We start from the raw sequence: 25,681 nt of genomic DNA on the forward strand, positions 1-25,681 counted from the left end.
GCCACTCTTTGAACCTTGTCATTGCTCAGGAAGCAACACTTTTGGAATTTTAAACCTAACAACTTATTTTATGACCACAGTCTCCTCTCATACCTGTTATTGCACATGATCCAGACAGAAAATCTCCTGTCTTGCCTGCTCTCCCCATTTTATCAACACACACACAGATATATGCACACACAATCTCAATCTCACTTCTCTCTCCCTGCCCACTTCCCTCTCAGTCCCTCAACAAACTTTTAACAAGAATCTAAAGCATCACTATCTTCTGACAGTTTACTGTCTATTCTCTTGGTCCCACCCCAACCCCTGCATCCAGACTATAGTCTCGATTCTAAGTAGTACTGAAGTTTGATAAGAATGAAATCATGTACCAATTTGCATCAAGAAAATTCTGAATTCATTCAAACACTATTACTGTGGAAATATTTTTATGTAACTACATTCAAAACAATTTCTCCTAGATAGTGAAAGTTGTCCATGATAGCATTTGTTTATAAAGGCACAATCTAAAAATTATAACCAAAATACACAGGGCTTCAGCCTTTCATTAAAAATTATGTTTATTCACAATTTTCTATTTCCCAAACAGGAATACAAATCCAGAGTTAATTTAATAGATGTATATATAATAAACACATTTTAAAGTTTAATTTGTGGTTAACAGTACTAAGAATATATTCTATACTTTACAAAGAAAATATTAAAATGAATCTATATTTTCAAGGATTAAACAATCCTTGAAAAACATTTGCCATACCTTCAAAAGTGTCCAAGATATACATCTGGTAAAAACTGGCCTTAGGGAAAAGCCCTCATCAAATGTGACTGAGCTACTAAATTTTTCAGGTAACGCAGAAACATTCATCACATGCTATTCAAACTCCAGGGTAGGATGAATGAGGTAGAAAATATGTTAAAGTTACTAAGTTGCTTCAGTCGTGTCCAACTCTGTGCAACCCCAGAGACAGCAGCCCACCAGCCTCCCCGTAACCTGGGATTCTCCAGGCAAGAGCACTGGAGTGGGTTGCCATTTCCTTCTCCAATGCATGGAAGTGAAAAGTGAAAGTGAAGTCGCTCAGTCATGTCCGACTCCTAGTGACCCCATGGACTGCAGCCCACCAGGCTCCTCCGTCCATGGGATCTTCCAAGCAAGAGTACTGGAGTGGGGTGCCATTGCCTTCTCCAATGTTAAAGTTAAATCAAACTAAAACTCAATCTTTTGTTGAAAAATTACTGTGATCCATAAGCTGTACAGTGTGCATATACTATCTCTGTCCTAAATGTAATTGCAAGCTCTTGGGAAAAGCAGATGCATAAATGGACAGTCACATTATTAAGGTGAGGGGAGGAAATCTGTTCAAACAGGCTCTTATAATTCCTATTCTTCTATTCTTTCTCAAGTCTTTAGACTGCTGAAGTATATTATCCAAACTGATAAGTACAGGGGAACGGAGAAACAATTTAACAAAACAACAACAAAAAAAGAGTAAAAGAAAAATAACAATAAAAACTTTCAAAACAATAAAATTTCCAGCAGCAACAACAACAATGACCATGATGCATGCTGGAAAATTAAGGACACAGGATGTGTCCAGTCTAAAGTATGTTTCCTCCTGTTGTTCCACGGAACTCTTGAAACTGTGTTTCTAGTTCTCATTCTAACATTTGTTCATTCATTCACCAAACATGTAATGAAAGCCCGTTATCAAGTATGTGTAGCACTGCTGCCAGGCCCTGGAGATAAGGTAATGCACGAACATTCCTGGCGACACTGTACTTATAGCCAATCATGTAAGTTTTTGATATAGCTAGTCAATGTAGGCAATTCCATAACAACCTCAGGGCCCCTTTTCCTCAGTTGTAAACTAAAGTAGTGAGATCCAGGGATCTTCGAGGTACTTCTACTGAATTAACATTCTATGCTTTAACTCAAAACTTGCAGACCAGGAATATTTAAGACATAGGGAACCCAAGGATCCACAGGCAGAATTCAAGTGATCCTAAACTCCTTGAAACTGAACACGAGATGTGGCCGTTTTGTACATATGTATGTTTTTCTAGAGACAAGGTCCACAGGTGGAAAAGGCTGAATTAGGAATTTTAGTCTGGGCCTACCAGAGGAGAAGTTTTATTTTGGCTAAGGTAATTTTTCTAAATCTGCCAAATACAACTTAATTCACAAGAAGTTTCAATTTAACTCACAAGGAGCTAATATTTGCTTCTTTAAACTCATGGTATAAATTGCACATTTCTAACCTAATATTTTGACCAGTGCTGCAGGACTGTTGCTGAACTGACAGGATTGTTGCTGAAGTTCCAGTACTTTGGTCATCTGATACAAACAGCTGACTCACTGGAAAAGTCCCTAATGCTGGGAAAGATGGAGGGGAGGAGAAGAGGGCGTCAGAGGATAAGATGGCTGGATGGCATCACCGATGCAATGGACATGAACTTGGCCAAACTTGAGGATATGGTAAGGGAGGGGAGGCCTGGTATGCTGCAGTCCATGGGGTCACAAAGAGTCGGACACAACTGGGCGACTGAACAACAACAATGTAACAGAATAAATTATAAATAACATGTAGCTTATAAGTAAAAGAATAATTTGTATTCTTTAGAGATTAAACTTTACACTACTCTTTAGAAAATACCAATTGCTTTTTATTTAGAAGCAAAAATAGTTTTGCTGTAAAGAACTGCAATAATACTAAGATTATTATCCTATTCTCTCTTCACATAGCTGTTGCCCCTCTAAGACAAGTAACAAACCTTGAAACATTAACAAATGTTAAGCTGCTACCAGGGAATTTCTAGGGCAAATTCTCCCATTATATCCTCTATTTCAATGTGAATGCTGAGGTAAAGTCCACCAGGGCCTCTCATAGTAGGAGACTAAGGGAAATCAAATGAAAAAGGAAACAGTGGCAGTAAGACAGAAAGAACAGAAGCATCTACACTCTCGCTGCCTGGGCCACAGTGACACCAACTGGCCAGCCAAGTGATGACAACTTAATAAGCCATCATCTTAATTTGTGGCTCAGATGGTAAAGAATCTGCCTGCAAGACCCAGATTCGATCCCTGGAGGAGGGCATGGCTACCCACTCCAGTATTTTTGCCTGGAGAATCCCATGGACTGAGGAGCCTGGCAGGCTACAGTCCATGGGGTCGTGGAGTTGGACACAACCGAGCAACTATAACATTCATATCATTCATATATATACATATATATATATATATATAATTTTTATAAGACTTTATACTTTTAAAAGTGTAATATGCATTAAATAAAAACCATTATATGATTTAATTGTTATCAATTTTTAAAGTTGAAGGATAGTTCATTTACAATGTTGTGAGTTATATAACTTTAGACATCAAGTATGCATAAAAGAAGATGTGTATTAGTAAAACATGCTTTTAAAACTAGAAAACTCTAGTTATGAGGTAGTTTTTTATACAATCTCTTTACTAGTCTATATAATGCTAAGCAATATTTAGTACATTATACACACTTTATCTATGAACTTTTATCTATTTGAAAACAGAAACATGAATTTGACATTAAATATTGATAAAATCCCCCTTTTATTGCTCAGGAAAATAAAGGAGTGTGCCAAAATGTTAGTAAATATATGCCTAACAGATCTTGAGTGTAATTTATTTAAAAGAGTCAAAAGATGCTATTGAAATACTGCTTTCACTCAGTAAAAGGGATCATAGAGGTGATTTTTATTTTAAAATATTAAATATGTAAGAAACTCTCATGATATATTTTTCCTTTCATAAGAGCAGGTACAAAGAGAAACAAGCTTTATGATGTTGAACTTCTTTACGGAGGTAAAGTGGGGTGTACTGGTTGACTGAATTATTGCTTCCAAGGAGTCTTGCCTACTGGTAAGTGAAGTGAAAGTGAAAGTCGCTCTAAGTCGCTCAGTCGCAACCAACTCTTTACAACCCCATGGACTATGCGGTTGATGGAATTCTCTGGGCCAGAATACCAGAGTGGGTAGCCTTTCCCTTCTCCAGGGGATCTTCCCAACCCCGGGATCAAACCCAGGTATTCCAAATTGCAGGTGGATTCTTTACCAGCTGAGTCACAAGGGAAGACCAAGAATAGTGGAGTATGTAGCCTATCCCTTCTCCAGTGGATCTTCCTGAGCCAGGAATCGAACTGGGGTCTCCAGCACTGCAGGTGGATTCTTTACCAACTGAGCTATGAGGGAAGAACTTTGCCTACCAGTAAAGTTCATATCTATTAAGAGGAGACCTCCAGGACAACATTTCCTTTTTTCCTTCTCTACCCCTCAATAGAAAATGAAACATTATAGGGGAATCTCCAAAAAGAGAATTAGACATTAAGTAAGAAGTTAACTTATAAAGCAGCAAATTAACTGGCTTTGACTATGTAAGCAAAGAACTTACACAGATATACGAGTTAATTCACTTCACTCTAAAAAGACTCGGAAGTTAAAACTTGAAAGGATTAAAAAAACCTTTTCAATGATTCAGTTCAGTTCAGTTCAGTTCAGTCGCTCAGTCGTGCATCACCAACTCCCGGAGTTCACTCAGACTCACGTCCATCGAGTCAGTGATGCCTTCCAGCCATCTCATCCTCTGTCGTCCCCTTCTCCTCCTGCCCCCAATCCCTCCCAGCATCAGTCTTTTCCAATGAGTCAACTCTTCGCGTGAGGTGGCCAAAGTACTGGACTTTCAGCTTTAGTATCATTCCTTCCAAAGAAATCCCAGGGCTGATCTCCTTCAGAATGGACTGGTTGGATCTCCTTGCAGTCCAAGGGACTCTCAAGAGTCTTCTCCAACACCACAGTTCAAAAGCATCAATTCTTTGGCGCTCAGCCTTCTTCACAGTCCAACTCTCACATCCATACATGAGCACTGGAAAAACCATAGCCTTGACTAGACGGACCTTTGTTGGCAAAGTAATGTCTCTGCTTTTGAATATGCTATCTAGGTTGGTCATAACTTTCTTTCCAAGGAGTAAGCGTCTTTTAATTTCATGGCTGCAGTCACCATCTGCAGTGATTTTGGGGCCCAGAAAAATAAAGTCTGACACTGTTTCCACTGTTTCCCCATCTATTTCCCATGAAGTGGTGGGACCGGATGCCATGATCTTCATTTTCTGAATGTTGAGCTTTAAGCCAACTTTTTCACTCTCCTCTTTCACTTTCATCAAGAGGCTTTTGAGTTCCCTTCACTTTCTGCCATAAGGGTGGTGTCATCTGCATATCTGAGGTTACTGATATTTCTCCCGACAATCTTGATTCCAGCTTGTGTTTCTTCCAGCCCAGCGTCTCTCATGATGTACTCTGCATATAAGTTAAATAAGCAGGGTGACAATATACAGCCTTGACGGACTCCTTTTCCTATTTGGAACCAGTCTGTTGTTCCATGTCCAGTTCTAACTGTTGCTTCCCGACCTGCATATAGGTTTCTCAGGAGGCAGGTCAGGTGGTCTGGTATTCCCATCTCTTTGAGAATTTTCCACAGTTTCTTGTGATCCACATAGTCAAAGGCTTTGGCATAGTCAGTAAAGCAGAAATAGATGTTTTTCTGGAACTCTCTTGCTTTTTCCATGATCCGGCAGATGTTGGCAATTTGATCTCTGGTTCCTCTGCCATTTCTAAAACCAGCTTGAACATCAGGAAGTTCACGGTTCACATACTGCTGAAGCCTGGCTTGGAGAATTTTGAACATTACTTTACTAGCAAGGCAAATTAAGGTACTCAACTAAAGACTCATGAATAGGTTTAAGGTACAAAGTAACCCTAAAGAATGAAGCTAGAGGAATTACCAGGTACCAAGGCTGAAGCTACTATTTATTTCAGACTTAATTACTCTAGTGAGTGGGTAAGACAGTGTGGTATTACTGCAAGGACAGACAAAAAGACCAAGAAATAACACAGTCAGCCAAGTAATACAGCTACACATATATGATCACTTGACCAACAGCAAAGGCCCCTGTGTGGAAAAAGAATTTTTTTTTCAATAAACAGTGCACATCACATGATATGCACGTGGGGGAAAAATGAGCCTTGACTTCTACATCATGCCATACACAAAATTCAAAATGGATCATAGACTTATGTGTAAGAAGTAAAGCAGAGAAACTTTTAGAAGATGGAAGTATCTTGAATGATATGGGGATAGGCAAAGATACAAGGGTCACAAAAATCACTAAAGGGAGGGAAACACTAATAAATTGGACTTCATTAAAATTAGCCTTTGGTCATCTAAAGATACCATTAATATAGTACAAAAGCTAGTTACAGACTGCAGATAAACATCTGCAATACACACATCCATACAAATGACTTATACCCAGAACATACAAAGAACTATTACAAATGAACTAGAAAAAGGCATACACTTAACAGAAAAACGAGCAAAGGACTTGAAAAGGTACTTCATAAAAGATAATATTCACATGGTCAGTAAGAATCTGAAAATATGCTCGACGTCATTAGTCATCAAGGAGATGCATGTTAAAACCATGAGATAACTACTATGATTTCATCAGAATGGCAAAAACTTAAAAGTATGACAATAACAAAAACTGGTAATGATGTGGAACAACTAGAATACTTATTCACCGCTGGCAGGATTGTCAACTAATTTGATCATTCGGCAAACTAGTTGACAAAATTTACCAAAGCCAAACATCACATACCCATGATCTGCAATTCCACTCCATGGTAAATACCCAACAGAAGTAGGTAATCATGTACACCGAAAGACCTATACAAGAAAGGCCACAGCAGCTTTATTCGTAACGGGCAGACTGCAGACGACCTAGGCATCGCCTATGGCTGATTCACGCTGATGTCTGACAGAACAAACAACAAACTGTAAAGCAATTATCCTTCAATTAAAAAGTAAATACATTTTGAAACAAACAAACAAAAAACCCACCAGAAACGAAAATAAATAAAACAAAAAGAAAAATAATAGATTTTAAAAACAAACAAACCAAATGGATAAACAAATTAGGGCCTATTAACACACACTGTGGTGTATTAACACAATGGAAAACCGTATCACAAGGAAAAAGCATTGGCGGTGGTTCAGTCGTCCTTGTGTCCGACTCTTACGAACCATGGACTATAGCCTGCCAGGTTCCTCTGTCCATGGGGTTTCCCAGGCAAGGATACTGGAGTGATTTGCCATTTCCTTCTCCAGGGGAAAAGAAGAATTAGATACTGCCAAAGCCACAACAGCAACATTCCAGATACAATGCCGGGTGAAAGCCAGTCGGAAAAGAGTACACCTAGTGTGATTCCACTTACATGCAGTTCAGGCCGAGTCAAAAGCCATCAGTGGTGACAGAATGACGACAGCAGGAGTGACTCTGGAAGGGAGGGGGGCACACTGCCTAGAAGACGGCGAGGGGGCTGGGAAAGACCTGGAGATGCTCTCCATACTGGCGTGGGCGCTGGTGCCACTGAGTCGTACACTCAACATGTGCGTTTTTTACTATGCAAAAGCCACAGCTCGAAAAAACACCCCAAGCTAAAGATGGCAGGTGAATCTTCAACACAGTGCAGCATTTCGTATGCGCTGCTTTCTTCTTAGAAAGTTTCGTCAGACTGTCTCTAAGAACACCCACTCTCCGGCGGCAGGCATCTCTGTCACTTTGTTGTGGACCAGGCACTGTCATCCCTGGTGCCTGGTCCACAACACACACGCAATAAATCCCTGCAGGATAGATTCGCAAAAGGAGCTGTTACCACAAATAAGACAAAGCAGTCATTAACCAAAATCCTGGTATAATGAGTTATTTAAATTAACAGAAGTTTATAAAGCTATTGGTAGAGTGTCTAATGATGGTAACTCGAGTTCCCTTAATATGCAAGTATATCTCAGTGTTTTCGAATACCAGAAAGACTAAAATCTGAAGTGAAACTTTCTTCCGAGTGCTCAGAATTTCCACCTGCCAATGCAGGATACACAAAAGATGACGGTTTGATTGCTGGGTCGGGAAGACCCCCTGGAGGAGGAAATGGCAACCCATTCCAGTGTTCTTGCCTAGGAAATACTACGGACAGAGAAGCCTGGCAACCACGGCATTGCAAACAGGCAGAGACAACTGAGTGAGCGCACACACAGCTGATTCACAATGCTGTGTGAGTTTCAGGTATACACATTCTGTCAGTCACTCGGTACTGGCCCATGGGTCCTTATAAACCAAGTTAAAACACCTGCAATTAAAATAAAAACACATACATCCCAAGCTTGAAGACACGTCTATTTCTTCTAAATGACTTGAGTCAAAAATAAGTGAAATAGAGTGGAATTTTCCAAAAGTCCATTAAAACGATCTATCTAAAAAGCGCTTCTCAACCAGAGGCAAGTTCCTCCCTGCCCCTGACATTTGGCAATGTCTGGGTACATTCATGCTTGTCAACGACTGGAGGGGCTACTGGCATCTACCAGGAAGAGCTCAGGGATGCTGCTGACCACCCCACACGCACACTCCAACCCTCCACAAAGGAAGTTTTCTGGCCCCAAATGCCAATGATGCTGGGAACGAGAAATTGTGATCTAAAATATCACCTTCTGGGGACTTCCCTGATGGTCAGGTGGTTAAGAACCTGCCTTCCGATTCGGGAGACATGAGTTCAATTCCTGGTCGGGGAACTAAGATCCATCATGTTGTGGGGCAACCAAGACCCTGCACCCTAATTAGAGGGCCTGTGTGCTGCAACTACAGTGCCCCGTGCCACAACTACAGCGCCCCAGGCCACAACCACAGCACCCCGTGCCACAACTACAGCACCCCATGCCACAACTACAGAGCCCCGTGCCACAACTACAGCGCCCCGTGCCACCACTACAGCGCCCCAGGCCACAACTACAGAGCCCCGTGCCACGACCAGAGAGAAGCCCACGTGCTGCAGTGGAGACCCAATGCAGCCAAAAATAAGTATTTTAAAAAATAATTAAAATTTTAAAAATTAAAAGTAAAATATTATCTTCTGTTAAACTAAAGAACTTTATTCTCAAACATATGAAGTAAAAGAGTCCAATTTTTTTAAGCTGTAAAATAATTCAAGTATCTTTCAACCATTACTTTTTCATGAATATGAAAACTGTATTTTTAAAGTTATTTAACCTTGTACACGTGTCAAAAACGAATGTTTAACGGAAATATCTCCAGAAATAATTAACATCACTCTCATTTCTAGGACTTTATTAGGCATATTACTTATTTTAATATCATTTAACATTAACATCACCACAAAAATAAAATTCTCATTTAGAGAGATTAAAATAAGTAAATCTCTGCTCAAGGTACTAGGAAAGACATAGCTGAAATTTGAACCCACATTATCTCTAAACCCGTGGTGTTTCCATTTAAATGCATTACATTTCAATTTCAAATGAGAGGCAGATCAAAATTAAACAGATCCCAAGTTTCATTTTCCACTGAGTCAAATATGTCACTCTAGAAAGTAAACAGCAAAATGAAGAGGCACCTACTTGGGAATTATGTACTAAGAAAAGAGACCAGCGTTTTAAAGGATAACCTATAGTTAATATTTTTTCTTATTACAAGTAGAATGAAGTAGTTTTTTAATAAAGTTATATGCCAAAATCATTAGAGACACTCTTGCTCTGATTATACAATAAAATTACAGATAGTAACATCAAAGCCTAAATGCTTTACTGGCCAGAAGCTTATTCTGGACACATTACTAACATGACCCACCTAGTCATCCCTCCATAATAATATTAGATTCCAGAATACAGTCAATCTAAGAACATATTCCTATATTATGAATAAACTCTATTACTTTCATCTCAGCACTGAAGGGCTTATCATGAGTCTTTGTATTGAGAGACAGAAGTGTTCTTACCCTATTAAAGCCATGTTCATGAGAGTCATCAACTTCCCCATTACTAGTCACTGGAATTTCTGCTGCTGAATTTTTTGGAGATTCTTGAGCCATGGTAGACTCCTAAAAAAATGAGGAAAGAAACAGTCATAAGTAACACCAAATCACAAAAGGCAAATATTCAAAAGACTATATTCATGTTTATAGCACATAAAAGCCACCATTATAGCCTACCTAATCCTTGTATAATAAACATGATACCAATATAATAAAAACACATCTGGCTTTTAAAACTGCATTCAACTTAGATTTCTTGATCTTATTGTAGGTACCTTATTGTAGATGCCTGGGGGCAAATGACACAAAAATTTTTTTTAATGAAAATAATGTCATAGTATTACTGAAAATGGGCTTCCCTGGAAGCTCAGAGGATAATGAGTGTGCCTGCCATGCGGGACACCTGAATTTGATCCCTGGCTCAGGAAGATCCCCTGGAGAAGGGGATGGCAACCCACTCCAGTACTCTTGTCTGGAGAATCCCATCGACAGAGGAGCCTGGTGGGCTACAGGCCATGGGATCACAAGAGTCAGACCCAACCGAAGCAACTTAGTACACTAGCACAGACAGACAGATTTAAGCAACACTTACTGAAACTTGTTATGTGCAAGGCACTCTACAAGATGCCACAGAATATAAAAACAAGTAAGGCAGTCACTGCTCTAGGGAAAGAACCACTGGTTTCGTGTGGGAGACTGACTGGACTCTTTAGTAAACACCTAGGACAGGTAAGTATCCATCCCTTTTTCTTGAGGATCCTCTAAAACTTCTGGAATAGCTATAGATTACATAAATCCTAGGGTCTCCCTAGGCCAGAGTTCTATTTCTTGGCAGCTCTAGAAATGTTCTGCTTTTAACATTTAGATCCTCTTTTAGATTAATTACACTTCTTATACAAACCTCTTTCTTTACCATGACAAATTTTATATGAATACATAATAATGTTTCTAATGTCTGACACAAACTGAATAGACTATCTCTGTAGCCCCAGGGCAACAGGATACAGATCTAGGCAAATTAATACATTCCCTCAGGTCAGGTCCCTGAGGACAGAGACCGTCAGAGCCATCACTGTATCATCAGATTGGCCCAGGGTCTGACAAGCAAGAGGTTCTTAACAAATGCTTACTACTAAGTAAAAAGGATATGAGTTACATTAAAAGTCTGATTCACAGTTATGAAGGTGTTAGACTGATCATTATACACTTAAGCTCCACACTCACTCCTCTGTCCCACCCATGGACCATGGAGCCATATGTTCGTTACTTCTTATGAATATCACTGCGGGAAGACAAACTAACGGGAAATGTCTGAAGTAACAAAACCAAAAAAAAAAAGTGAATTATCAAGTACCTCAAAATCAGTGTACTTTAATTACTTGGTGATAGTTTTAACAAAAGACTAAAATGTCAAACTGAAATCCTAATTGGTTATGCCAATGAAAAAAGAACTTTCATAATAATGTCAAATCCTATTAATACCACTTAAAACATTTCTCAGAGTCATGAGATTTGCACCTTAGGACAATAATTTATCACATGAGGGATAGCAAATAGCTTACTTGCATTTACCTCGTACAAGTATCTTACTTAGGACCAATACTTTTCGATTTCATTCTTGAGGATACCTGAATTTATTTTGTAGGAGATTTTGACTTTGTGCCAATTATGTACCAAAGTTATTTTATACAAAGACTTTTTTTGTTCTGGAAGAGATATATGTTGTAATTGCATTTCCTACTGCAGTATTTGGGCAGGGAGAATCATTTCTGAAATTTATTTTTTTAACTTTAAAATCAGTTCTCTTTGTATTTGTCTAATCATTACTCAGTAGAGCAACACAAAAGGACCCTTGTGCAAACTGCTGAGTAGAGTCTAACAGGATATTTTTAATAGTTGAATCATTTTTGGTATTTTGGTATAAATATTTTCATTTGTTGTTTTTCAGTATATTCTTCGTGAAAATTTGTTGTTTCGATCCTCCTAAACAAAGTATATATTTTCTATATGAAGAAACATTTTAAAATAATTGTAAAGTTAAATAAAAATCATTGTAAAATATTACAAGGGGATGTACAGTGTAAATGCTATTGATACTTTATGAGATCACAAAAAAAAAAAAAAACATTTCTCAGAAAACTTAGTTATTTCCTTGCATTCTTAGAATATCTTAAAAAAAAATACTGGCTTAAAAAATGCCATATTTCAGAGTCTATCATACCACAGGCTCGGAACTAGTGACGGAATTAATAAACTGAACATCTCATGTAAGCCTTGAAAATTGAAAAAAAGAAATTTCAGAGAGAAGATTTCAAAAAGTTGAAGGCGGGAAAACAAAACATTCCTCTGCTTTAGACTGGATTCTGGGGAAGTCTCTGAACGCATGAGGCTTATTGCAGAGTCCTCCACGAGCGTGAGGGAGGGCAGGAAGCCCCGACAGAGCTGCAGAGAGGTTATGTCATAAGGTTCGGCCCATCCTACACGGAGCACTGAAGCTGAGGCTCTTTAAGCTGTTCCAAATTAAGGCAACGGGACCAAGCCTTTGAGCCCCCACATCCATACCCGACCAGGCCTTTGAGCCCCCACATCCATACCCGATTGTTAGATGCAAGCTATCCGCTAGATAGGAGTATAACTGTGGACAATGCAGCTCTCTTTCGCAGAAGCAATTCCTGGAGAGACTCAGCTATGAGCCCTCAGCAGGCACCACTCCTGGAAGGAGGGCCCTAGTCCTAAAGCAGGTAACTGAGTCCCTCATCATAGCATCCACTGTATCTTCCTTATGATTATTCTAAAGTAGTATCTACTTTAAAAGGATTTGAAATGTCTTATTTAAATTATATCTGGCTACCTTTATGCATGTATGAAGCCTGGCGTGCTGAAGTCCATGGGGTTGCAAAGAGTCGGACACAATGGAGCGACTGAACTGAACTGAATGCATGTATTTACGGACGTTCACTGATCTCTAATAAGAGAAACTCCCTCTTTCACAGTCCCCAGTTAAGAGGTGGCCACTGATTGAGCCAAAGAAGAATCCTTGACACAAGGCCTTGCAATTCACAGGTCTGACAATAGGGCCTGGTTAGAAAATTACTGCCAATACAGAAAAGAGGAATTTCCTGAGCCAATCAAACTCTTTCTGAAGGTCTGAACTGGGGACACTGAGTGAATCAACCAACTAGGGTACTGGGAAGACGAAAGCGCAATAAGAGCAAAGAGTAGAATTATACTGATGAGAAGTCACAGCTTAAAAATTCACAAACTCGACTTGACAAGTGTTAGCAAACTTGTGAAAGTTTGCTGACAAAGTGTTATCTGTGTCTAGATCTTTTGTTTCTAAATTATGACCTTCTAATAATAATAAACCTTGCTTTTATATTCTTTTTTATTGTGGTAAAAAACACATAACATAAAATTTATCCTTTTAACCATTTCTAAATGTATAGTTCATCAGGGTTACATATATTTACACTGCTGTGTAATCAATCTCCAGAATTTTTCCATGTTGCAGAACTGAAACTTTATACCCATTAAACAATGACTTCATTTCCATCGTCCTCCAACTCCCCTACAGCCCTTGGTACATCACTTTACTTTCTGTTTCTATGAGCTTGATTGCTCTAGATACCTCACATCAATGCAGTCATATAGTATTTGACTTTTTGTGACTGGCTTACTTCTTTACATGATGTCCTCAAGATTCATCCATATTGGACATGTGTCAAAATTTCCTTTCTCTTTAAGGCTGACTAATAATCAGCTGCATATACTGTTGTTAAGTTGCTAAGTCGTGTCTGTCTCTTTGCAAGCCCATGGACTGCAGCACACCAGGCTTCCGTGTCCTCCACCATTTATCTCACAGTTTCCTCAAGCTGATGTCCACTGCCTGTATACACCACATTTATTCAGTTCACTGATGGACATTTAGGTTGCTTCCCTTTCTTGGCTATTACAAAGAGTGCTGCTACTGCTGTACGAACATGGGTGTGGATGTATCTCTTCAAGATCTTGCTTTCAATTCTTTCGGAAACATACCCCAAAGTGGGACTGCTAGGCCATAAGGTAATTCAAAAACACAGCAAGACCCTATGGTCCTTGCCCCCGCTGTCCCACGTCCTTTGCCTGCCTTTGTCTGTGGAAAACTTCAGTTGAAGAATAAGCTTAATCAGAGAAACAAGAAATGCAGAAACAAAGGAAAACAGTCAAAGGAGAAAAATAATAATAATGGAGTCATTAAGCACAGTCAAGGACTCTTCGTTCCTTCTCAAGGACTATAGATGATATCCTGAGCCATACCGTGTGAGCTGTCTTATAGATACTGAAATCCCCGGTGAAAGAAGCTAGCTATATGAGGACCAGACTGTACTCATCACGTAAGCTGCCACAATTCTGAGAACTGGCCTCAAAGAAATGAGAACAAATGGACCTTGGAACTGAAGAGTAACTGTACCTAAAACAATCAAGATGACACTGGTCAGACCACTGGTGACCGATTTGAGGATGAGTGCCAGAGATGACTGCGTTGCTTCTGCACGTAGTCCCCCCTCCCCTCACTTCTGTCTATAAAAGCTCTCGCCCCACTGATTGCCAGTAGGGGGGAGTCAGCCTTTGGACAGATGTCCATCCTCCCAGCCAGTTGCCAACATCAGAATTAAAGCAAACCTTCCTTTTCACCAACCTAGCCTGTTTATTGGCTTTTCAGTGGCAAGCAGCCAGACCCCAAACTCTTCTGGTAACAAGTTTATTTTTAATTTTTTTAGGAAACACTATATTATTTTCTATTAACGGTTTCGCTATTTTATATTCTTACCAACAATGCATAAAGGCTCTAGTTTCTTCACATCCTCACCAATAATTGTTTACATTTTTAAAATAGTAACCATCCTAACAAGTGTGAGGAGATACCTCATTGTGGTTCTGATTTGCATTTCCCTAATGATTAGATGTTCAAGCTTGTTTTAGAAAAGGCAGAGGAACCAGAGATCAAATTGCCAACATCCGCCGGATCATGGAAAAAGCAAGAGAGTTCCAGAAAAAGCAAGAGAGTTCCATCTATTTCTGCTTTATTGACTATGACAAAGCCTTTGACTGTGTGGATCACAAGAAACTATGGAAAATTCTGAAAGAGATGGGAATATGAGACCACCTGACCTGCCTCTTGAGAAATCTGTATGCAGGTCAGGAAGCAACAGTTAGAACTGGACATGGAACAACAGACTGGTTCCAAATAGGAAAAGGAGTCCATCAAGGCTGTATATTGTCACCCTGCTTATTTAACTTATATGCAGAGTACATCATGAGAAATGCTGGGCTGGAAGAAACACAAGCTGGAATCAAGATTGCCGGGAGAAATATCAATAACCTCAGATATGCAGATGACACCACCCTTATGGCAGAAAGTGAAGAGGAACTAAAAAGCCTCTTGATGAAAGTGAAAGTGGAGAGTGAAAGAGCTGGCTTAAAGCTCAACATTCAGAAAACGAAGATCATGGCATCCGGTCCCATCACTTCATGGAGAATAGATGGGGAGATGGTGGAAGCAGTGGCTGACTTTATTTTTCTGGGCTCCAAAATCACTGCAGATGGTGACTGCAGCCATGAAATTAAAAGATGCTCACTTCTTGGAAGGAAAGTTATGACCAATCTAGACAGAAATGGCAACCCACTCCAGTGTTCTTGCCTGGAGAATCCCAGGGACGGGGGAGCCTGGTGGGCTGCCGTCTATGGGGTCGCACAGAGTTGGACACGACTGAAGTGACTTAGCAGCAGCAGAGAGCATATTAAAAAGCAGAGACATTACTTTGCCAACAAAGGTCCATCTAGTCAAGGCTATGGTTTTTCCAGTAGTCATGTATGGATGTGAGAGTTGGACTGTGAAGAAAATTAAGCGTTGAAGAATTGATGCTTCTGAACTGTGGTGTTGGAGAAGACTCTTGAGAGTCCCTTGGACTGCAAGGAGATCCAACCAGTCCATCCTAAAGGAGATCAGTCCTGGGTGTTTATTGGTAGGACTGATGTTGAAGCTGCAACTCCAATACTTTGGCCACCTGATGCGAAGAGCTGACTCATTTGAAAAGACCCCGATGCTGGGAAAGATTGAGGGCAGGAGGAGAAGGGGACGACAGAGGATGAGATGGTTGGATGGCATCACTGACTCAATGGACATGGGTCTGGGTGGACTCCGGGAGTTGGTGATGGACAGGAAGGCCTGGCGTGCTGCGGTTCATGGGGTCACAAAGAGTTGGACATGACTGAGTGACTAAACTGAATGATTAGTGATGTTGAACACTTTTCCATTTGTTTGTTGGCGATTTATGTATCATCTTTGAAGAAATGTCTATTCAAGTCTTTAGTCCATATTTTAATTGGGTTATTTGTGTTTTACTTGTTGACTTCTAGGAGTTTTTTATATATTCTGGATATTAACCTCAAAAGATGTGTAATTTGTAAATTTTCTCTCAATTCTATAGGCTACCTTTTTACTCTGTTGATTGTGTATAAACATTTTGATATATAAAAATTATTTCCTATAAAGAAGGTTTTAGTTTAGATGTAGTTCAATTTGTCTATTTTTGCTTTTGTTGCTAGTGCTTTTGATGTCATGTTCAGGAAATCTTTGCCAAATTTACTATCATAAGCATTTCTTCTCAGTTTTACAGTTACAGGTCTTACTCTTAGGTCTCTGATACATTTTGGGGCTGATTTTGTGTGTGGTATAAGACAGGGTCCACCTTGGCTGTTGATATCCAGTTTTCCCAGCACCATTTATTAAAGAGACTTTCCCTTTTCCATGGAAGGGTCTCAGCATCTTGGATACTTTTGAGATCCCTATTTTCTTCACTGCTACTGCATCCTTACAATATATCCAGATTATCTGAGGCTACTGGACTTAAGTCTCTACTTCTTGCAAATAAGAGATACACAGATACTAACCTCATAGCTCAGTTGGTAAAGAATCTGCCTGCAATGCAGGAGACCTGGGTTCGATCCCTGGGTGGGGAAGATCCCCTGGAGAAGGAAATGGCAACCCACTCCAGTATTCTTGCCTGGAGAATCCCATGGACAGAGGAGCCTGGCAGGCTATAGTCCATGGGGTTGTAAGAGTCAGATTCGACTGAGTGACTAAACCACCACAGATACTAACTACATACCTGATCTCTAATCCAACCAGAAAGACTAAGATTTTGTTATCTAAATAGTTACCACTCTTCCAAAACTTCTAAGATATGCTCTTACTTTCTCCTTCCTAATAACACCTGGTGATTCACCAGGTACTTGCGATCTTCTATGCAATATGCATGGGATAAAACAGAAACAGAACTCTGACCTTAGGCTTCTAAGAACTAGAAGTACTGGCAAAAAGTAATTACAATACAGTGTTGTGAGCACCTGAGGGAAGCACTTAATACGGTAAGCACTCAGAGGGAAAACTTAATCAGAGGTGGATACTTAAGGTGAATCTTGTAGAATGACAGATGGGGACGCAGTAAAGGAGAGATTCTAAATAGAAAGAATAAGAGGAGCAGAATAGAATCTAATATATTCCAGAAACCCAAGTAAAGCAATTTAGCTAGAATGGTGGTTGTTCATTCATACATTCATTGACTCAACTGATTTATCGAGCTCTCTGATGTGCTGGGCAGGATTTCAGATACTTAGGACAGAGTGGTGAACCAAACAGAGAAAACTTCCTACCCTCAAAGAGCTTATATCCTAGCTGGGGAAAACAAACAAATAAATACACACATTATGCAGTCCTAAATGCTAATGGGCATGTACATAAACATATTTGTTCGTGAATGTGCTGTTTTAAACAAAGTGCTCAGGGAAAAACTTAAAAGAGGCATCATATTTCTGTAAGACACAGTAGAGTGAGGGAGTGCAGAGCCCCAGGCCGAGGAAACAGTAAACACAGAGACGGGAGGTGGGGACAAGCCCAGCTTCTCCAGGAGCAGGAGACAGTTTGCGGGCCAGGGAGAACAGAAGAAACGTCAGCGAGGCAGCAGGAACACGTGAGAGGCAGCAGGAACAAGCAGGCGGCAAAGGCACTAGCGAGGATTCCAGAGTTTATTCTTGGTGCAATGGAAACCACTGGAGGGTTTGAACTTTAGAGTGAAATGATCTGACTTAAATTTAAGGATCACTCTTTTCCTGCTGTGATGCACTAAACTATAAGTGAGCAAAAGGCAGAAGCAGGGAGAATAATCGTATGGGATAATCTAGGCAAGAGATAATGGTAGCTTGGGAGTGGGGTGACAGTGGCTGAGGAGGTAAGAGGTGGTTAGATTCTAGACATATTCTGAAGGTAGAAACTGGAATTCCTTACAGACAGATGTGAGAGATGGGAAAAAGAGAGGTCAAGGACAACTACAAAGGTTTCTGACCTGAGCAGCTGTTAAAGTGGAATTGCTGTTAACACAACTAGGCAAGACTCAGGGTGGAGCACAAGACAGAAAAAACAGCTAGAGTTTAGATCAGGATATATTAAGGTTTGTACAGATAAGGGTACTAGGCTTTTGGGTATATGAGCTTGAAGTCCAGAAGCAAGCTTGAAGCTGGGGATAAGAAATTTATAAGTCACTGGTGTTGTAGACGGCATTTAAATTTCTGGACTACATAAGATTACCTAGATCAGGGGTCAGTGAGCATTTTCTATAAAGGGGCAAATGGCAAACACTATAGGCTTTTGTGAGCCTACACAACTACCCAACTTTGCTGTCAACTCTGATGCTGTAGACCAAAGCAGCCAAAGAAAATACGTAAATAACCAGGCATGGATTCGGGACCCCCACGTGGCTCATGGTAAAGAATCATGCAGGAGCCACAGGAGACATGGGTTTGATCCCTGGGTTGGGAAGATCCCTTGAAGGAGGAAATGGCAACCCACTCCAGTGTTCTTGCCTGAAGAATCCCACAGACAGAGGAACCTGGCGGGCTACAGTCCATATGGTCACAGAGTCGGACACAGCTGAGGACTGAGCACACATGCACGGATCTGGCTTGACTTTCGATCTAGAAAGTCAATGCAGACAGGAGAGCTCTGCAGACTGAGCGCTAGGACACTTCAATATTTGGACAGGGGAGGAACTAGCAAAGGAAACTTACAAGGGACGGCAAGCAGGGTAGGAGGAAAACCCACAACAGGCGGCTTCCAAGAACAGGTGAAAAAGAAGGCAGGTTTTTGTTTCTGGAACTATACTAAACCTCCCCAACCCTGCACAGAAAACAACTGCAAAAGCTGAACACAATTTAAAAAGCAATTATTTGAAGGCACTGGAGAGCAAAGAGAAGCTAGTGGAAAGTGCATGCTCGCTTGGAGAAGGGGAGACAGGGAGCTATGCGAGGAAGGTTCCATCTCTTTGGCTTGTAGACAAAAACTAAATCCTATCCATGCTGTGCACCCAGTAGCTGTCAGGGCATCCAGTGGAAAACTAGTCCTTTTCAGCTGGGGAAAAGTTAAGCTGACAAAAGTAAAAGGAAGGGGGTAATACTGAAAAAGAAAGGTCCAGAAAGGGGATCTCTAACCCCTCAATGTACCTGCACAGACAAGAAACTGAGTCTGTAATGCAAGCCCAGCCAAGAAAATTAGCAACCAAGACAAAGGAAGTAACACTCACTGGAAAAGAATAAAACAATCTCCGATCTTTGCATCTCAATGTTCAAAATGTTCAGGATACAACCCCAAATTACCAGATATGTAACGAACCAAGAAAAAGGCACAGGATTCCCAGGAGAAAAGAAAAATTATTTATTATTATTATTTTTTAAGAAAAATAATTTAGTCTGGCTCTGATATGAAGCAGAGATTGGAAATGATACAGATTCAAACGAAGCTACAGTGCCTGCAAATAAGTGAAACATTTTCAGTGAATCAAAAATCTCAGTGAAAAAAATAAGAATTCTCTCAGCACAGTAAAAATGAAGCAAATGGTCTCTATTATAGAATTGAAAACCATAATTTTTCAAAGAAAAAAATCACTAGATGGACCTAGCCAAATGAAGATGACATACAAAACAGTAAGTAAAACAAAATTAAATAAATATAAATTATCCAAGGTAGAGAGTAGAGCAAAAACAAAGACTAAAAGAAAAGCTTCATGGAACCATAAGACAGTATTAAATATTCCAACTTATGTGTAAGTAAAATGCTAGAAGAAAAGGATACAGAAAAAGTATTTGGAGAACTAATGGCCCAATTTTTTCCAAATCTGATGAAAGACAAAAATTTATAGATGCAACATATTTAATGAACAACATGCAGAATAAACACCAAGTACATCACAGTCAAACTATTTAAAGATAAAGAGGTAACCTCAAAGGCAGCAAGAGAAAAAAAATATTACTATCAGAAACAAAGTTCCAACAAATGGCTAATTTCTCATCAAAAACTGTAAATGCCAGAAGAGAGCAGAACACTGGTAAAAAGAATGCTGTCCACTTAGAACTCTATATCCAGGGAAAATATTAGGAATTACAGAGGGTACTAAGGGTATTTTCAAATAAAACTAAGAGAATTCATCACCAGCAGACCTGAACTATGCAAAATGCTAAACGAAATTCTCCTGCTGAAGGGAAATAAAACCAGACAGAAAAAAATGAATGTTCGGAAAAGAATGAGAAAGAAATGAAATGGTAATTACCTGGGTAAATGCAAAAACCATTTTGTTTTTACCAATTCATCTCAATTTCTTTATAAACCATATAACTGCTTAAAGCAAATGTTGATAATATCATTTCTGTGGTTTACAATGTATACAGATGTAACATATATAAAACAAGTATATCAAAGAACAAGAAGGGAGGTAAGGGAAATACTAACTCATTGGAAAAGACCCTGATGTTGGGAAAGATTGAAGGCAGAAGGAGAAGAGGGCAACAGAGGGTAAGATGGTTGGATGGCGTCGATTCAATGGAAATGAACTTCGGCAAACTTTGGGAGATGGTGAGGGACAGGGAAGCCTGGCGTGCTGCAGTCCATGGGGTCACGTGACTTACGGACTGAACAACAACAAAAGGGAAACACAGACCCAAAAGGTTACGAAATTTCTGTTTTAAGAGAAAAGCAGTACATTATTAGTTATAAGTGAAATATGAAAAGTTTAATATATGCACTATAATCATTACCGCAAGCCCTGTCATGTGGCTCGCAGGATCTTAGTTCCCTGACCGAGACCGAACCCAGACCGAGGGCAGTGAAAGCACAGAGCTCCAATCGCTGGACCACCGGGAAGTCCCTGAATATATGTGTGTATGTACATATTTTTAATGACCCTACTATATTCTGTCTACAAGAGATGCACTTTAAAGACAAAGGCATAAATATTACAGATTGAAAATAAATAGATGAACAAAGATACACCATACAAAGAGTAGGCATAAGAAAGTTGGCTGCTGCTGCTAAGTCGCTTCAGTCGTGTCCGACTCTCTGCGACCCCACAGACGGCAGCCCACCAGGCTCCCCCATCCCTGGGATTCTCCAGGCAAGAACACTGGAGCAGGTTGCCATTTCCTTCTCCAATGCATGAAAGTGAAAAGTGAAAGGAAGTTGCTCAGTCGTGTCTGACTAATTCACGACCCCATGGACTGCAGCCCAGCAGGCTCCTCTGCCCATGGGATTTTCCAGGCAAGAGAACTGGAGTGGGTTGCCATTGCCTTCTCCGAAGAAAGTTGGCACAGTTTTATTATTAATAATATCTCATAAAATAGTTTTTTAAAAAGTATTACCAGAGATAAAGAGGGTAGTATTGCTCTGATATTTCATAATGATAAAATGATCAATTCCTTAGGAATACAAAACAATCACAAATGTGTTCTGTTGGTTGCAATAAGAGAGCTTCAAAATAAATGAAACAAACGACAGAATTAAAAGCAGAAACAGAACTCCACATAGTTGGAGATTTTACCATCACTCTTATAGCAACTGACAGAACTAGACAAAGAAAACCAGCATAAACACAGAAGATCTGAACACCATCAACCACTCTGATACTTACAGAATAGGAAACAATAATGGCAGAATATATATTATTTTCATGTGAACATGCTGTGTTCAGCAAAACAGATCATATTTTAGGCCACAGAACATAACTCAATAAATTTTAAAAGACTGAAACCATATAAAGAATGTTCTATGACCACAGAGAAATTTAATTACAATCAACTCACACAAGATATGCAGGGACCTCCCCCAAATTTGGAAACGAAACAACATATCTAAAACATTAATATGAAAACAAAGAAATCACAAGAGAAAGAAAATATTTTTTAACTAAATGAAAATGAAAATGCAGGGGAAGGGGAAAAAAAAACAAAGAAAAATGAAAATGCACCACAGCGGTATTTGCAGGATGCACCTAAGGAAGCAAATGCTTACATCTGAATAGTAGATCTTAAACCAACAATCTAAGGTTGCATCTTAAGAAAATAGAAAACGAGCAAATTAAACTAAAAGTAAGATGTAGGAAGGAAATAATAAAGACCAAAAATCATGGAAACAGATGGTAGATAGTAGAAAACCTGGCTCCTATACTTGATAAAGCTTAAGTTCATGAAAAAGTAGATGAACTGTTGCAGATAAAAGAAGACAAGAGAAAAGACAGCTAGATACAACATATATTATAGACTGGATCACGAAACAGGAAAAAAATAGCTGTAAACGATATTATTGGAACTGTGGATTAAATAATAGTACTATGTCAATTTCCTTAATAATTTTCTGATTTTGATAAAAGTACTTAGATTATATAAGATAAAGTCCTTGTTCTTAGGAACAAATGGACATAATATCTGCAAACCACTCTCAAATGGTTCAAAAGAGAAGAAACTCTGCATTTAAAGAGAAAATGTTAAAGTAAATGGGACAAAACAATGGTGAATCTGGGTAAAGAGTTTAATTTTTCTGTATGAAATTTTATCAAAATTAGGTTTTAAAAATAAAAATGACAAGGAGGCTAGTAAAGTATGTAGGAGGCTAGTAAAGTATGTAGGAGACTATCATGATGGACTTTATAAATGCTAGACCAAGAACTGTGAACTTCTAAAAGAGATATGAAGAAAGAAGTAGAAAAATCTGATCAATTTATTTTAGTGAACAGCCTGAAGGAAGTTCGACTGAAGGGAAAGAAGGAAAGACTAGAAGTAGAAAAACCATTTAGGAAGCATTTTACAGTGTGAGTAAGAAATAATAAAGATCTAAATTAAGGCTGTAGGAATTGAAAAAGGTGAATTCTTTTTTGAGAATTCTTTAGGAAGTAAAATAAGAGCCTTACAGAGTGACTAGATTGTGGGGGATCAAGAGTAGGGGAGAAATGTAGGGTAACCCAGGCCTTCTCCCTGCTCCGTACCCAATTTTTGGCTGGGCAATGAGAAAGACAAACATGTCACTCACCGAAGCGTACAGCAAAGTCCCGAGAGGCACAGAGTGTTTCATTCAGAATGCTTTCAACACTCTCTGCATCCTAGAATTACCTGGGGAACTTTAAGTTTTAAAAGTTCCCCAGGGGATTCTAAAGTGTAGCTAAGGAGAACTACTGCTGTAAGCATGCACTAGACTCTAAGCAAACACAGAATTTCAGTATTAGGAAAGATCCACAATCATTTGTGTCTGACTCTTTGGGACTCCGTGGACTGTAGCCCACCAGGCCCCTCTGTCCATGGAATTCTCCATGCAAAAATACTGGAGTGGGAAGCAATTCCTTTCTCCAGGGGGTCTTTCTGAAGCAGGAAAAGAACCCGGGTCTTCCACATTTCAGGGGATTCTTAACCATCTGAGTCACCGGGACCGCCCTGTCATTCATTTAAATTTGTCATTCAGATTAAGACCACAGATCAGAATACTACTAACACCCATTAGAATGGCCAAATGTAGAAAGACTGACAAAATTAAGTGTTAGCAAGTATGTGGGTTCTCATACATTGCTGGTGCAAGCAAAATGTGGTAAAATCACTTGAAAACTTTCTGGCAATACTATTAAACATATGCCTATTCTACAACCCAGAAATTCTACTCCTAGGAAACATACCCATGAAATATAGTGCATCTGTCCATCATAAAACAAGTACGAGACTATTCACAGAAGCTTTATCCATAATATAGCTTAAAACTGGAAACTCAAATGTCCATCAACAGTAGAATAGATAAAGAAACTAGTATAATCAAACAATGGAACACAACACTACACAGCAATAAACTAGAACTACTGCTATTAAAAACAAAAAATTCTTACAGACCATGTTGAGCCACCGAAGCCAGACCCAAAGAGTATCTACTATATAATTCGATTCAAAAAGAAAACCAATAAGGTATGATGATGGTAGGCATGTAGTTATCTTGGGGTGGGGACTTCTGCTTTCATTTCTGCATGTAAGGAGCTTGGAAATCACCATCTCATTCTAACAAGTACACTGAACACACTAAAAAAGCAATAAGTCTTCTCGGATTCATAAAAGAGGGGAGGACACAGGGCACACTGTTACTCCCAAAACTGGAGAGAGGCAAATGCAAAGAGTCATGGCTTACAAGGACAAAAACCGGTGGAAACCACCTCAGTAACCAATGCTGTGGTAGGAAAATCTGAGCTGTAATCAATGAGTTGCTGGAGGCTCATCGTGGACAACTCTTGAGAGTTAAAGACTCCAGAGGAACCCAGTCAAAAGCAAGGACCCACAATATTTAGTGTGGCTTTCAAGAGTGGGACCAGGTTACCGCAGTAAATATCACAGAAAAACTCCCTCATCCTCCCAGCAAGTGGTGAGAACTGGAACCACTGTGAAATACACTAAGCAGTCCATTCTTGGCTTCTCTCTTCTGGAACACAGGCTCTAGGGCATGTGCCTTCAGCAGTGTGGCTCACCGGCTGAGCTGCTCCACACAGCATGTGCAATCTTCCCACTGGGGACTGAACCCAAGTCCCATGCACAGGCAGGAGAATTCTTATCCACGGCACCACCAGGGAGGTCCCTAAGAACCCTATTCTTAACAAGGCTCACCCTCAGGAGAAACCAGAGCCTAGCCTGCTTGGGAAACGGCCACAGCCAGCACATTCCAGCTATCCTGTGCCACCTGAGGAGAGGAGAGAAAAACTGAGAAACACTCGAGAACATCACAGTCCAGAGGCACAGGCTCCCTGAAAGACTGACACCTAGTCACAGGATATACAACGCTCCCCTCCTCCTACACTTTATGCCCACATTTACAGCAGGTCCTTTCACCTGATACATCATGTCTGATTAACAAGTAAAAATTATAAGGTCTACAAAAGGCAAAAAACACAACCTGAAGTCACAAAGCAAACATCACAATCAGAAATGGCACGGATGTTGGAATTAGCAGACCAGGAATTTAAAACAACTATGAGTAATACGGGCTTCCCGGTGGCTGAGATGGCTGTAATGGATAAAGCAGACAGCATGCATGAACAGCTGGACGACATAAACAGAGATGTAGAAATACTAAGAAAGAACCAAGAAGAAATGCTAGAGATAAAAATCACTTATAACAGAAATGAAGAATGCCTTTGATGAGTTTATCAGTAGACTTCACAATGGCTTTGGAGTAGGCAAATATTTTCTTAGGAAATGGAAAACATAAACAATAAGAGAAACACTGATAATTTGGACTTCATCAAAATTAAAAATTTCTTTTCAAAATGACACCATTTAAAAGACGAAAAGACGAGCTACAGACTGGGAGAAAACAGATGTAAGATATGTATCTGACAAACAACTGCTATTCAAAATAAACTGTTGTTTAGTCGCTCAGTCCTGTTGG

At 39.7% G+C, this 25,681-nt stretch overlaps 1 protein-coding gene across 8 annotated transcripts in view; it reads right to left on the reverse strand.

Moving 5' to 3' along the window:
- ARFIP1 (ADP ribosylation factor interacting protein 1) overlaps positions 1-25,681 on the reverse strand; it is a 138,426-nt gene that overhangs the window by 79,237 nt on the left and 33,508 nt on the right. For all 8 annotated transcript variants that reach the window (XM_061383966.1, XM_061383964.1, XM_061383969.1 and 5 more), the window contains one exon: positions 9,877-9,978. In XM_061383966.1, the coding sequence (XP_061239950.1) occupies positions 9,877-9,969 (93 nt within the window). In that variant the 5' untranslated portion in view covers positions 9,970-9,978. Of the gene's footprint in view, positions 1-9,876; positions 9,979-25,681 lie in introns of those variants that run through there.

This window comes from Bos javanicus, chromosome 17, assembly GCF_032452875.1.
Source record: "Bos javanicus breed banteng chromosome 17, ARS-OSU_banteng_1.0, whole genome shotgun sequence".
NCBI classification, from domain to species: domain Eukaryota; kingdom Metazoa; phylum Chordata; class Mammalia; order Artiodactyla; family Bovidae; genus Bos; species Bos javanicus.